Raw genomic sequence first — 14,637 nt, forward strand, 5'->3', positions numbered from 1 at the left:
CCTCCTTCATATTGTTCTGTAAAAGGAAAAAAGTACAAGATCTAAGAACAACACGAAACCTGTCACTTTTTAACCAGTAGTTTTGGAAACTTCATTACCGTAATGGAGCTTTATGAAAAATAACATATAAGTAACAAAACTATATTTATATGAGCACTAAATCACAGTTACAGTGGTACTGAAGGTGTAGTAGTGTGTAATCTGATTGGTTACAGTGGTACTGAAGGTGTAGTAGTGTGTAATCTGATTGGTTACAGTGGTACTGAAGGTGTAGTAGAGAGTAATCTGATTGGTTACAGTGGTACTGAAGGGGAAGTAGTGTGTGATCTGATTGGTTACAGTGGTACTGAAGGTGTGGTAGTGTGTGATCTGATTGGTTACAGTGGTACTGAAGGTGTAGTAGTGTGTAATCTGATTGGTTACAGTGGTACTGAAGGTGTAGTAGAGAGTAATCTGATTGGTTACAGTGGTACTGAAGGGGAAGTAGTGTGTGATCTGATTATTTACAGTGGTACTGAAGGTGTAGTAGTGTGTGATCTGATTGGTTACAGTGGTACTGAAGGTGTAGTAGTGTGTAATCTGATTGGTTACAGTGGTACTGAAGGTGTAGTAGTGTGTGATCTGATTGGTTACAGTGGTACTAAAGGGGAAGTAGTGTGTGATCTGATTGGTTACAGTGGTACTGAAGGTGTAGTAGTGTGTGATCTGATTGGTTACAGTGGTACTGAAGGTGTAGTAGTGTGTGATCTGATTGGTTATAGTGGTACTGAAGGTGTAGTAGAGAGTAATCTGGTTGGTTACAGTGGTACTGAAGGGGAAGTAGTGTGTGATCTGGTTGGTTACAGTGGTACTGAAGGTGTAGTAGTGTGTGATCTGATTGGTTACAGTGGTACTTAAGGTGGAATGGTGGAAAGACGATAATCTTATTGGTGTAAATACTTACTGTAAACAACTTACTGTAATAAACAAAAACCCACAATCTGTCCTCTTTTAATCATCTTTATTGTACAATATTACAATATATTATAACGTTTCTTTCTTTTAACACAGATCAACCTTGTGTGTTAGTATTTCGCAGTGAAATAGAACTTGTACTCTGATAAAAAGCCATGGCACACAAAACGATGGAGGTGCAAAAATAAATAGACTATTTCTTCATGTTTGCATAAATAAATATAATCTCTGACAAGATTTTAACTCCACTGACACTTACACATCAAACACGAGACAGATACCAACATCATTTTAACACTTAACTGGACACTTTACACACATTACACACACTACATTTAATACAATACAATATTTGGAAATAAACCAGGGCAAAGTGATCTGATAGAATTTCAAGATTTCTAACATAAAATAAAGCTAATAAAATGTATACATTTATTTAAATAGATGTAAATTATGCATAGTAAATATATATTAAAAGAAAACATTTATAAATAAGTAGTGCAACTCAAAAAAAAAACCCAAAAAATAGTGCAACACAAAAATAAATTACAAAATGTAAAAAATAAATGAGTAAAAATATATTGGAAATAATAAATGTTGTTTATAAATAAGCACATCTTTAGATCATGTATATTGCATTTGATGAATAAATAAACAAAATACAATAAATTCTACATTAAAATCTTTGTTCACACCTGGATTAAATATATAAAATTAACATTTTCTTTAATGCAATTTCATTTAAAATTTCATTTATATTCATGTTTATTTAAACATACAGTATGTAACAAGACAACAAGCTATCATTAGCTATAATATATAGATACATATATAAAATACATAACTACTTATATACAGTATATTTTGATGTTAACAATTTTTCACAGAAACATGAATACATAGAACATATATAGCACTATAAATAGCTTTACTTCTTCATTTATTGCTGTCTACTTATTTTATTTAAAAAATACATTTATAATTGCACATAACATTAGAGTAAACTGCTGGAGGTATTCTGAATGCACATTGTTCGTAATCTTTACAATATATTTAGTATTTGTTTTACTTATTACTCGAATAAATATAAAGTGCAAAACATTTGATTTGAACCCTTACCCAAGAACTTGCTTATACAGAGAGAGTGTATTTGTGGTAAAACTGTAATCAAGGGATCTGGTCATTTTATTATTTGGCAAAAAGATTTTAATTTTCTATAGAAAAAAAATCTAGCCTTCTTAAGAATAACCACAAATTCACATTTTCTGCATGAACTGTGGCACAAATTCAGGGACTGTATGAACATTTGGCTGTTTACTATAACTGCAAAAGCCCCATAATGCATTCAGTAGGATATGTGCAAAACTTCTAGCAAAGTCAGTGTGAAACAACTATAAGTGGAAACTACAACTGGCTCGATCAACACAATGTCTGCTATTGATTTTAGCTGAACTGGATATATATATTTATATATATGGAAACATGGGACCTGAAATACACATGATCATGGAAATACGGGACCCTGGAAACACAGGACCTTGGATTGGAAACATTGGACCTGGAAATACAGGACCCTGGAAATACAGGGACCTGGAAACACAGGCTCTGCAGATTCTGTTAATAGAGAACCATGGAAACCTAGAACCTTGCAACACAAGACTCTTGGACACCCTTAAATCATAGGACAATAGAAATACTGGACCCTGTAGACACCAGATCCTGGAAACACAGGACTCTTGAAAACACAGCACCTTTGGTAAAATAAGACTTTAGAAACATAGGACCTTGGAAACACTAAAAGTTGGAAATGTATAGCTCTGGATAACACAGCTTGGAAATATAGGAACTTCATTAAATAGGACTGTGAAATCACAAAACCCTTCAGAAACATGGGCCCCTGGAAATACACAATCCTGAAAACAAATCACAACATTGTGAAGACAGGACCTTGGAAACATGGAACCCTGAAAACTTCAGGAATCAAGAAGGCTGGAAATGCTCGTCCCTGGGAATTCAGATCCCAGGCAACCCTGACTAAGTTGTAAATTGGAACCCTGCAAAAATAAAACCCTGAGAACATCAGACTCTGGAAACCTTAGACCCTTAAAAAGTGTAAAGTTGCCCCCCCTCCACACTATAATCACAAATAACATATACTGTACCTTCGTTTGCTAAGTGGAAGTTTTCCACATATCCCACAGTTTAGAAGTCCCGACCTACCAACTCACTTTTATTACACATTGTACATCAGGGATACACTTAGAGTGTAATAATGGCACGACTGAGTATCACAGTGTTCAGTCCATCATGGTATCTACACACAGTTTCCTGTAACAGGGTGAATTTTGTAACAGTTTATAGAACAATCTCACACTGGACATGCAAATCATATTCAATATCTCTATTTTTTACTATATACTGTAGAGAGCATGGCTTTGGTTTCAAAAACATGTGCACTCACAATATTTCTCAACTATTTCTCAACTATTTAAAACTAAACACACACATTGCTCTGATTTTGTATGTAGGATGATCAATATCACTTGGTGGTGATGGTGAGATCCTGACTATATTTCTATCTACACATGTTTTTTGAGATGGTAACCTGACAGGATTTCTAGAAGCTAACCTAAAAAGATTTCTAGATGCTAACCTGACATGTTTTTGAGACATTAACCTGACAGAATTTGACAATAAGGATGTTGTTAAAAGAGTTGCTAATCTAAAATCCATCAATATGAGGATGGCAAATTCACAGGATAGCTACAGGTAAGGTATTGATGATGGAGAAATGTAAACAAAACAGCTAATGGATTAGAAAATATATAATATTACCTCATAAACTTGTCAGGTTAGCATCTAGAAACCCCACCAGTTTAGCATCTAGGAATCCTGTCAGGATAGCTTTCACAAATCCAGTCCAGGTAGCTTTTAGAAATCTTGCCAAGTTAGCTTTTACAAGTACGGTCAGGTTAGCTTCTAGAAATCCTGTCATGTTAGCATCTACAAATGATATCATATTAGCTTCTAGAAATCCTGTCAGGATAGCTTCTAACAATCCTGCGAGAATAGCTACTAGTAACCCTGTCAGGTTAGCATCTGTAAATCCTGTCAATTTAGAATCCAGAAGAACTGTCCGGTTAGCATCTAAAAATCCAGTCAAGTTAGCTTATAGAAATCCCATCAAGGTAGCTTCTAGAAATCTTGTTAGGTTAGCATCTAGAAATCCTGTCAGGTTAGCATCCAGAAATCTGGTCAGGATAGCATCTAGAAAGCTTGTTAGGTTAGTGTTTGGAATTGTTTTTTTTTTTTTTTTTACTAATGACACTAAAAAAAATGTCAAAATCATTAGTTTGCAAGGTGGACATTTTGTCCATGTTCAGCAGAAATAAACAGGCATCAACATCAGTGACGATATGTTTAAGTGCCTGGGATAACATTATGGTAATCCAGAGAGAGTTTTAAATGTAACATGCTACAACCCTCATAAGCTACTTCCTGGGTGTGGCTGTCTTAGCCCCACCTTCTTTCTGACTGACAGGACTGCATCTATTGCACAGCTCCTTCATGTCTATCAGCGCCTGATCCAGAGCCTTGACCAGCAGCAAAGACGAGGTAGAAACACACTCACGAAAACTGGACACGCAGAACAGGACATGTTCAGCCTGAGGATTGTAACATGCCCCATAACCATTAGCAACCACTGGGCCATAACAGCAGAACATGTCTACAGTCGTAGGAACCTGCAGAGAAGAAGAGGAGGTGTGCTGTTACTCCCCAGAAGCTTGGACAGGTGAGAGTTTATCTCTGTGATGAAAATATTGAAGCTGTGACTGTGATGCTCTGGAAGGGGTACGGTAGGATATACATCATTAATGCATGCAATGCAAAGTTTGACCACCAGGGGATTGATCAGAAGAAGAGGTATCAATGCTACTATTTAGCACTGAGATTTCCCAACCAGTGTTCTAAATTTATTATAAAAATATAGAAATTACTTCCCTTTAAACATTGTTATATTGCACTAAAAGACAATGAGGTGAACAACTATCAAAAGTAAACTGGCTAATAATGAGCATTGTTGCAATCTTTGACCACTAGGGGCAACCAATTTATTTCCCTACACTTGCACTTGAACAGGTGAAACCAAAGGAAATGTAAATTTGACACAAACAATGAATAAATGATCAGTTGTTGCTTGGTAGTTTAAATATAATGTATATTTACTTTAAACTGTTACAAACAAAACTCTTGAATAATCAGCTTGCATGATCCTAAAGCTCTTGGCTAGAAAAGTGTGTGTGAAAAATCAGACAGTCTGTATCTTATTGGTGGATCATCTAAGACCCTGGCTCTCACCTGACTGGTGGAGAGGATGAACTGGTTGCTGAGATGATAAGTTTCATCTGTGAAAATGTCTGGAGTTTCCATCTTCAGTTCCCGAGCAAGTTCCCGAAGCCCGAGCAGGTGATTATCAATTCCCAAACCTGCAACAGCCTGCACATGATCAGAGAGAAGAGGTAGTGTACAATAAAGATATTAAAACTGTTAAGTCATAAAAATTGTTTAGTATAATGCTAAATTTATTATTAGCATATTCAATATGATGCTAGTTTAAGGATTAGCATACCATCTTGGTGTATTGGGTTTGCGTGTCTGCAGCTTTCCTCAGTCTCTCCAGCTTCTCTGAGTCCTGAAAGAGAAGAAATCCATCAACACTCGTCTTAATTAAAAGAAATATCTATTTTCTTTTATTTAAAAATGTGCAATAGTTTGTAAATTCCTGAATGACAATATTTATATACTGTATATACATCTTTATATTATCACTGTTAAATCTGGATTGTGATTGGTCAGAATGTGTTGATTCATTTCCTGTGACAGAGAGTTTAAATTAGTACACTTATTTATTCAAACCAATCACAGCTTCGGTTAACATCCCCCTCTCAGTTTACAGGAAAGTACTTTAGTTATCTACATTTTCACACCATCACCTTCAAAACAGTCCCCTTACACAGCAATACAGCGCTTCCAGCGTTCTCCTGGAACGCGTCTGCCGAGCATCTTCTGCAATCTCCACAACAGTGCCAAGACGGTGACCTATGAGCTGGTAGGGAAGATTTGCGAACAATCATGTGGATTGTTCACCGACGATCATCATGCACAAGTTTTAAGCTTATTGAAGGTTTTCCTGTGATGTTCTTCCCCAGTTGAATCGCACGTGCCACTCAAAACACCTCAAAAGACTCTTTGCAGCACCACCGAATGTCAAACACATGTAACGTCAAATGTCTCTGTGGAAGATTTGCCCAGATTCACGCAGAATTTCATGCTCACTCTTCGTTCTAACTGGCTGTACGTGATGAAATCGCAGATGTGGTAACACACTTGGATCAGAACAGCACCAGAGTTACACCATTAGTGTCCAACCCTGTATACAACCATTTCTCCTTACAGAACAAACAAATCACAGGACACCATGTGAGTCAGTAGTAAAGACAGAAGTGTAACAGCTTTAATCACAGATCATGTCATGATTCTCGCTCGTAATGGATATAGATTAAAAGTGTGTTATGGGCAGCTTGTGTGTCTAACGGACCGTGTCGCTCTGTAATCTCTAACGTGATTAGTGTCTGGTCTTAGCGGAGGAGACAGAGGCCTGGGGGACTCGTTTAACAGCGCACCATGATAGACGGAATTAGAATTGAGGAGCAGTAATGGGGGAATAAGGAAGAAAAATGAGGCACCTGCTCACACACTCCTTCATCCGTCATGGCTTTGGAGAAGCTCAGCGCCTCAGCAGTGGACGAGCGGATGTTGTCGACGCGGCCGTGACGGAAACGGCGGGTGGAGGCGCTCTCGTAGGTGAACACAGATCTCCTGGTGCATCTGAGGAAACAAAACACACCGGATTTGGGACTGAATGTAAGAGGAATTCAGATGGTTTAATATACACTCTAATAAGGACAGATGATCTTTTAATTGAATAGAAGACACACATAAAGAATTGTCCACATCTATAGAAGGAGTGTGAGGGAAAAGGGGGTGGGGTTTCTAGGCAATATTTTGGATATTTTACCTGTAGAAGGCCAGCTGTAGCGCCACCTGGATATAAGCGTCAGGGCTCATCTTCTGCTTCTTGATAAACTCTTTGCCATAACCTCTGAAGGTGAAGACCTCCATGTCCAGGTTTTTCACAAGCCTACAGTAGAGATCACGATTAATGTGACTAGTGAGACTGTCATGAGTCCAAGTTGATACATCTCTAAAACTGATTATTCACCTCTAACTGTAAATGCCCAAGTGTTTTATTGTTCTTACACCACTGCAATTTAGCATCAATTCCATTAAAAACAAATTCACCGAAAGAGTTTTGAGATTTAAGGACTTCTGGAAAGCCTTTGATTTCTATCCATTTATAGTTATATTTAGTTATGGAATAATCATAAGGATCCCTTCCACAATAATTTCATCATTAATGGCTAATGTTTAATTTAAACGTCTATAATAATAGTGTTTCTTACACCCTGGTCATGAAAACAGTCAAATGTTACCACCATTTCATTAATCATACAGTATCTGTGCCTCTTTGGGCTCCTGGCCATCATGGAGTTCCAAACAATTGGGTGAACCTTTTTTTTTTTTCATTTTTGATCATGGTTGCCAGGTCTCAATCAAATTTGGACCTGCCAATGTTAAGCAGAATGGAAATAATAAAAATGTGTTAAAGATCAAACAAAGACTTTTTTTTTAATCTAAGCCTGTGCTAAAATCGTCCATGTCTCGGGCAGCCCTGGCTCTAAAACCCCCCTTTTTTCTTTTAAATTTAGCATTGTGTAATTGTTCAGGATTTTATATAAGTAACGTTTGAAGCTATGGGTGGTGCTTCCCAGTGTTTTACATCAGCGTTAATGTAAAGATTGTGAGATTAAGTGTGTATCAAACACATCTCACCTTTGCAGGCTGTTAGCGGAGGATGACAGCATGCGCAGGATCTGAGAAGAACAATTCCAGGAGAGTCTTCGTGGAGCCACGAGATCGCTCACACTCGACCTCCTTATTAACTTACTGGGGCTTTTGATCCTGATGGACAAAAAGAAACAACTCTGAACCTGAGATGTTGGGTTTAATATTAATTTACTTGCAGCCACTTCAACTGTATTATATCTCCAACTAATTAACATTTAAAGTCGAGTGTGTGTGATGATGTATGCTATTTATTAATAAATCAATGGATAAAAAAAGACTCCACAAAATTCCATAAAAATTCTTTATTTTTCCATCAGATATTAATGGAGACATTAGATTTATATAAACACTTGTTACGATGTCATGCTCTTATTATCTTGTGTTCACCAATGTATATAGGACGTGTTGGATCAAGTGCTTTTTTTATAAGCTGAATATTAGTGTGGTCATGTGATAATCACAGGTAGGTAGCAAAATATCAGCAATATACTAGAATATGGTTAGACGCTACTTTAAAACAATCTGCAGCCTTGAAGGCGTTGAATTCACCTCACAGATGATTTGAAATCATTTTAATACGAAGCTCAAAATGCTGCTGCTGCGTAACCCGAATCTAAACACAAGGAACTTTACCAACCAAATGCCACATTCACATAAGCGGTGGTTTTATACACAAACTTATACAATCTTTTATTAGTGCTTTATCTGTGTTAAGCTGCTTTGAGACCATTTCTATTGTTAAAACAGCTATAAAAATAAAAATGAATAGAATTTTATCACTTCAACTCATCATTCACGGTACTTTGAAGTCATAGCAAGATTTCTTATTTTTATCAGCAGGTGAAGCAACTAGCATTTTACAAATTATGAGACTTAACGAATAAGTCAACTTACGTTGACAAATTCATTCTCAGTGACAGCTGGTGACGAGCGTTAGTGACAAACGCTGTGGGCGTGTCTGACAATGCTACAGAGTTAAAAATGCTGCATAAAAACTTTATGGAAATAAGAAACAACTTGGTGCAGCAACTACCAGTGGGATCCTTTTCCTGATTTGTTGAATGCTAGTCATATTATTTGCTGATAGTGTCTATAACATGGCTGTTGACTTTCATCGATACGAATCTTAAAAGATTTCCCTGGACACACCTACATCTAGTAGCCAATGATCATCCACATTGCTGGAGTTCTGGATCTCTGGTTGGAAATGAATGAACAGTCTTATGTTGCTTTGTCACTGCGAGCTGACGTACATCTGAACGTAGTGTAAAGATTTTCCTGATGTAAAACTGAACAATTGAATCCCTAATGACACGGTGGATAGCGGAAATGCTTCTCGAATCGCTCCATATGTTTTGCTTACATGTACTTCAGCAGGTATTCAGTGCACTGGACCAGGACGATCCCCTCGAACGGTGAGTGTTCACACACCACTCCACACACACCATCAGCACCAACTACAAACTGTAACAACACACACAGAACACACTGCTGCTGCATAACATTTCACACTTTAACTGTAAAAGAGACATTTTATACATGTATAGTGTTATTTATTTATCCTGGATTTCCAGAGTGAAGCAGAATGTGGATCGTTTTAAACAATTCCAAATTCCAAAGTTGATTGTTTTCTCATAGCAGCATGTTTTTTTGTAAACTAATTCAATTAGCGAATGATTACTTGTATGACTGTATTATGAAAGCATGATATAATAGCAGTAAGTACTTTCACACTTTATTCAGCATATTAAAAGTTTGTAGTTTGTTGTGTAGGCCGTACCTGCAGGGATTTGTCGTACCAGCGGTTGGCGCCATTCTTGTCATTCCCACCGCCGTGCAGCATGAGTAACGCCCTGTTAGAGTCGCTGGGCTGAACTCCGGTGGCTTCATCCAGACACAACACACACACACAGCTCTCCATCAGCTCCACAGACTCCTGGTTCACTGGGTCTGTTAATCACACACACACACACACACACACACACACACACACACACACGGTTCAATAAACACAAGTAACATTTGCTTTTATTTCAATTTCATTTGATTTAACTTTATAGAGTTTTTGTTTTGTCTTATCTTGTCTTGCGTAATTTAACTTATTTTATCTTATCGTATCCTGTCTTGTCGTATCTTATTAAACAAGTATACAACAAATTATATCAAATTATATTGACTAAAAATGTCAAAAGCTGCTGTGAATATGCTCAAAATGGCACTTTTAGATTAAAGAATGAAATGAAATGAAATGAAAAGGTAAAATTGGTCTACAGTGTGGTGTTAAATCACATGCACTACAAATAAAGTACATAGTATTGATGAAGTGATTTAAGATACAGTGATTTAGACGAATCAACCAGCAAACAAACTAACAAGAATTATGTTATCTAAAAGAAACTTGCAGCCATGCTGGAAAGTGACATAAGATTTGGAACAGAACTGCTCATAATCTTTTAACCTGTTAGCCTTCGCCACAGCTTTTAGGACTCACAGCTGAAATGCCCTACTTAACTTTAAATGTTAACAGTTCCTGACAAAAGTGGGCTACACACACAATTTAAATATCTTTAAAAAGAAGACACTTTGAGCTTTACTGTCCATTATTCAAAGTTATATATTAGTATATATAAATTAGATATTGCTCAAAAAGATTATAAGTTATAGAATGTTATATATGAGGAAGTACCGTGAATATAAAGTTTCCTGAATTAAATTTTTTTTCTTCATATATAAATAGTACTGGGTTAAAAACCACGTCTCATGAGTTTATATTTTAAATTGAATGAAGATATCATGAAAATTTAGATTCCTACAAACATTTGTCTGAGACTATGAGACTACCAACCATATTAGTTTTTTTACCAGCAAGATGTTTTTTATGCGAAGGTTATTCTGAAATATACACACAAACACCAGCCAAAGTTCTGTGATATAAACAAAAGAATATGCTTTACAGCATGTTGTTCACTGGACCCTCATCTAATAATAATCTAATCTCATTCCTAATAAACCGGGATTAGCAGCAGTGGATGTGTTTGTGACTCGTTATTACAATAATAATGTAAGTAGTGCAGTTTTTTATGCATGTTGTTGTTGTGTACTGCTCACACACATTCAGCAAATACATTTGTTTTCCATTGAAAAACTCTGAAATCGCTGCTTTAGGCTCAGAGCTTTAGAATGATGTATAGTTAGTCATGGTTAATCTTCTCTTTTTTTATTTAATCTATTGCTAAACATTAACACCCGAGAACACTGGGATATCGGTCGTGCAAAATAATCTAGCAAAATAATGTAAAATGACTGACAGTTATATAAGTGTTTGAACTTTCCAATGTTAACTGGCTCCCTGGAAGCTCCACCTCTTTCCCCCGACTTCACATTAGTGAAATCTTGCCATTTTTTCAGCTAGAATGATCATATACTATTAGCACCTTTGTGTTTTAACTCTCCCTCTTCCTGGTAGATACAGCAGTAGTCTTTCAATCAGACTTTTTTAACCTTAATTAAAAATAGACCAGAATTTACAAAAAAAATGTTTTTTGCAACAATTCATATTAAACAAATTATATTTCAACACCAAATCCTGTGTTACTGTAACCTCTGACCTTTGAGCAGCAGATCTCTAGCTTTAGCCCACTCCATCCGGCCGTCTGAAGTGAAGAGGCCGATGGGGGGAAATTTCTCCTCCACTTTCTCTGCCATTTTACTGATCCTGACTAGCTGGGTGAGGACATCACTCTCGGTCAGTCTCCGGGAATTCTCCATCAGATTTAACACAAAGAACTTGAGAGAGACAGAAATTTGTAACATTACTCTGATTCATAAGAAGAAGAAGAAGAAGAAGAAGAAGAAGAAAAGTCAAGCTGGTAACAGTAGATTTTTGAAGGCCAAGCACCCAGACTTCACGACCTGCACATTTACAGATGGTCCACATCTACTGTTTAAGAAAATGACAGGAATGCAGAGCAATAACTTTTGGCCAATTTTGGCAATAAAATCATCCACACTTAAGTCTCTGGGTAACTAATCAGAAGGTCAGGGTTTGCTGCCAAGCTGCCACTGTTGGGCCTTTGAGGTAGCAAAGCCACTACTATGGACATTGAGCAAATTTTGTAGGAGCAGTTAAAAAAAAAAAAAAAAAGATTTTTAAACAAGATGGCAAAAGTGAGCAGCATAGGTTGTGTTAAAATTGTCGAGCCCAGGGAATCAAGAACAGGTTTTACAATTTTGGATACACAGTACAAAAACCATAAACCTTCTTCCAAATTAAGACCAAATATGCCCCAATCAATGTTGCACCAGACAGTTGGCAGCAATTGTCCCAAGTTTGGCGAGAATGTTCCTTAGACCCTCCACAATCAGTGTGGAAAATTTTCCACATTTACCAGATGGCATGGAGGGCTGCCAAAGATACCCTGGCCAGAAGAGGAAGAAGAAAAAGAAAAAAAAGGTAGAATAAAAATATGGCATATGTACCTTCGATGTTTGGCCCAAATACTGAAAAAAGAATTGTGTTTAGAGACTTAAATGTTTTGATCTGGTGTCTACAAAAACATGTTCTAAATGACAAGTTATACTTTTATGCAGTTATTTTATGTTGATAAAACAAATTAGTTCCTGTTCTCACAGCTATAAACATTCAATCTCTTTTTTTTTCAGGTTAATAAATGAATAAGATGTGACTGAAGTCCTGTTTGACAAAACTACGTAGACGTCCATTTCAGAAAGCATCTGTGAGTAAAGATGTTGTGGTGATGATGTTTTCATTGCATCAGAAACTGATCCTACTGCTGCTAGTTTGTCGAGGTGTCTTGTCTCTCTCTTACTGCTAAATAAAATTAATCTGTTTATAAGTGTAGAATTACACTGTGTAATTTCCTGTGACAGATTAAGGGCATGTTGGCATGGATTTGTTAGGTAAAGTCCACTGAGACGGGTTTGTGGGAGGGTTTAAAGTCCTGCCAGTGCTGATGGTTTAAGCCAGACAAAGTGGCAGATCCAATCAGGACTTATTGAGTTAGCCAGCTGCAGCTCCATGGCCAAGTGCTCATTAGCAGCAGAACAACTGTTCCTGAGTCATTTCCAGGTACCCAGTTTCTCTCTGTAACCCCCTGAGTGCCACTGCTACTCCAAATTACTGCTACAAGAACAGCATAGGAATTAAGAAAATCTGAGCTAAGGATGCTAAACACACACTAACCTTCACTACGAACAAGTAAAAAAAAAAGAATATTTCCAATGTGCAGCAAAGAGCAATTCTTTCTCAGCAATGCTTATTTGTGCTTTTAACACTAGGGAGCGTAGCACATTGGTGATGGTCTTTATGTGGCGTAGGACTGTGGTAAAGAAGGCGTGGTTATATAATAAAACTGTTTACAAGAAAATACTTTATTTATCTACATTTCCACATTGTCACCTTTAAAATAGTCTCTTTGCACAGCAATACAGCGCTCCCAGTGTTCTTCTGGAACGTATCCTGGAAGTCGTGTTTTCAATGCACAGTCAAGCAGCTTCTGCGATTCGCTCCAATGGTTTAAAAACGGTGAGCTTTGAGGTACCAAATCTGGCGAGTAGGGTGAGTGCGGAACTGAGATCATGTAAATTGTTCTCTGATAGTTATCAAGCGCAAGCTGCCCAACGATTTCGACATCGTCATCTTCCAGCGAAGTTCTTGAAGCGTATGTGCTGCTCAAAACACCTCGAACAACTCGTTGCAGCGTCACCGTATGCCAAACGTCACTGTGGCAGATTTGCCCAGTTTCATGCAGAATTTCACGCTTGCTCTTTGTTCTAACTTGCAGTCTGTGATAAAATCACAGATGTGGGAATGCATGTGGTCAGAAGAGCACCAGTTACACCATTAGTTTTCAAACTTTTCATACCACCTTGTAGAAGGTGTAGCGTTTATGTAGTCTGTATAGGCCGTAGCTCATGGACTTGCATACAGTTTCCATGGCTTTTAGCGAATAAGGTCTGTATTGGGACACACCCACAATGTTGCTATAGTGGGGTTTTTTTTACTGTTTTGAAGAAGTTTTGGTTTGGGACACCCACAAACCCAAACCAAAGGCATAGGGAGATGGTGAAGGCATTGGGCTCTGGATAGAATGGGTACATATTTAAATCCCATCATCATCAAGCTGTCACTGCTGGGCCCTTGAGCAAGGCCCTTAAACCCTCAAATGCTCTGTTGTTAGTCTCTTAAATGTTGTAAATGTAAATGAGGTGATGGTGTTTTTGTGACCTCTAGTGAAAAGGGCATGTGGTTTAAATATATTATAAACCTGCATTTCCAGGATGATTGGTGACGGTCAGAAGTTTTATGGGTTATTGTAGTTATTTGGCCCTTATACTGAATAAGACATGGTTTGGGAAACATTTACAGGAAATAATAATAATAATAATAATAATAATAATAATAACAATAAATAAAATATAATATAATAATAATAATAATGACCTGATTGTTGCAAGCAACTATAACATGTCCAGGATGTTCAGGTGTTTTCTCGGCTCCTGTGCTGCTCTGTGTGATCAAAGAGTCTTTTTTCAGTCCAGGTTGTCTGTATGATTTAAAGAGATGATAATACTGCTCCATACACAGCTCACTGCCAGCCTGCTGACCTCGAGCACAATCCGGGGGTAACGTCCTCCTGATCACACATACCAACATGGAATAATTATAACCATTATATACACACCTTATTACAC

At 37.3% G+C, this 14,637-nt stretch overlaps 1 protein-coding gene across 4 annotated transcripts in view; it reads right to left on the reverse strand.

Moving 5' to 3' along the window:
- Window positions 1-1,571: 1,571 nt before the first annotated feature.
- LOC124388469 (choline O-acetyltransferase-like) overlaps window positions 1,572-14,637 on the reverse strand; it is a 27,018-nt gene continuing 13,952 nt past the window's right edge. For 2 of the 4 annotated variants that reach the window (XM_046853123.1, XM_046853124.1), the window contains exons 6-16: window positions 14,387-14,579; window positions 12,403-12,423; window positions 11,532-11,709; window positions 9,704-9,873; window positions 9,287-9,387; window positions 7,909-8,037; window positions 7,034-7,156; window positions 6,702-6,843; window positions 5,585-5,647; window positions 5,314-5,451; window positions 1,572-4,697 (exon numbers count right to left, since the gene is read on the reverse strand). In XM_046853123.1, the coding sequence (XP_046709079.1) occupies window positions 4,446-4,697; window positions 5,314-5,451; window positions 5,585-5,647; window positions 6,702-6,843; window positions 7,034-7,156; window positions 7,909-8,037; window positions 9,287-9,387; window positions 9,704-9,873; window positions 11,532-11,709; window positions 12,403-12,423; window positions 14,387-14,579 (1,510 nt within the window). In that variant the 3' untranslated portion in view covers window positions 1,572-4,445. The remainder of the gene's footprint in view (window positions 4,698-5,313; window positions 5,452-5,584; window positions 5,648-6,701; window positions 6,844-7,033; window positions 7,157-7,908; window positions 8,038-9,286; window positions 9,388-9,703; window positions 9,874-11,531; window positions 11,710-12,402; window positions 12,424-14,386; window positions 14,580-14,637) is intronic. The other 2 variants (XR_006926421.1, XM_046853125.1) reach the window with 2 other exon arrangements.

Source organism: Silurus meridionalis, chromosome 7, assembly GCF_014805685.1.
Source record: "Silurus meridionalis isolate SWU-2019-XX chromosome 7, ASM1480568v1, whole genome shotgun sequence".
NCBI classification, from domain to species: Eukaryota; Metazoa; Chordata; class Actinopteri; order Siluriformes; family Siluridae; genus Silurus; species Silurus meridionalis.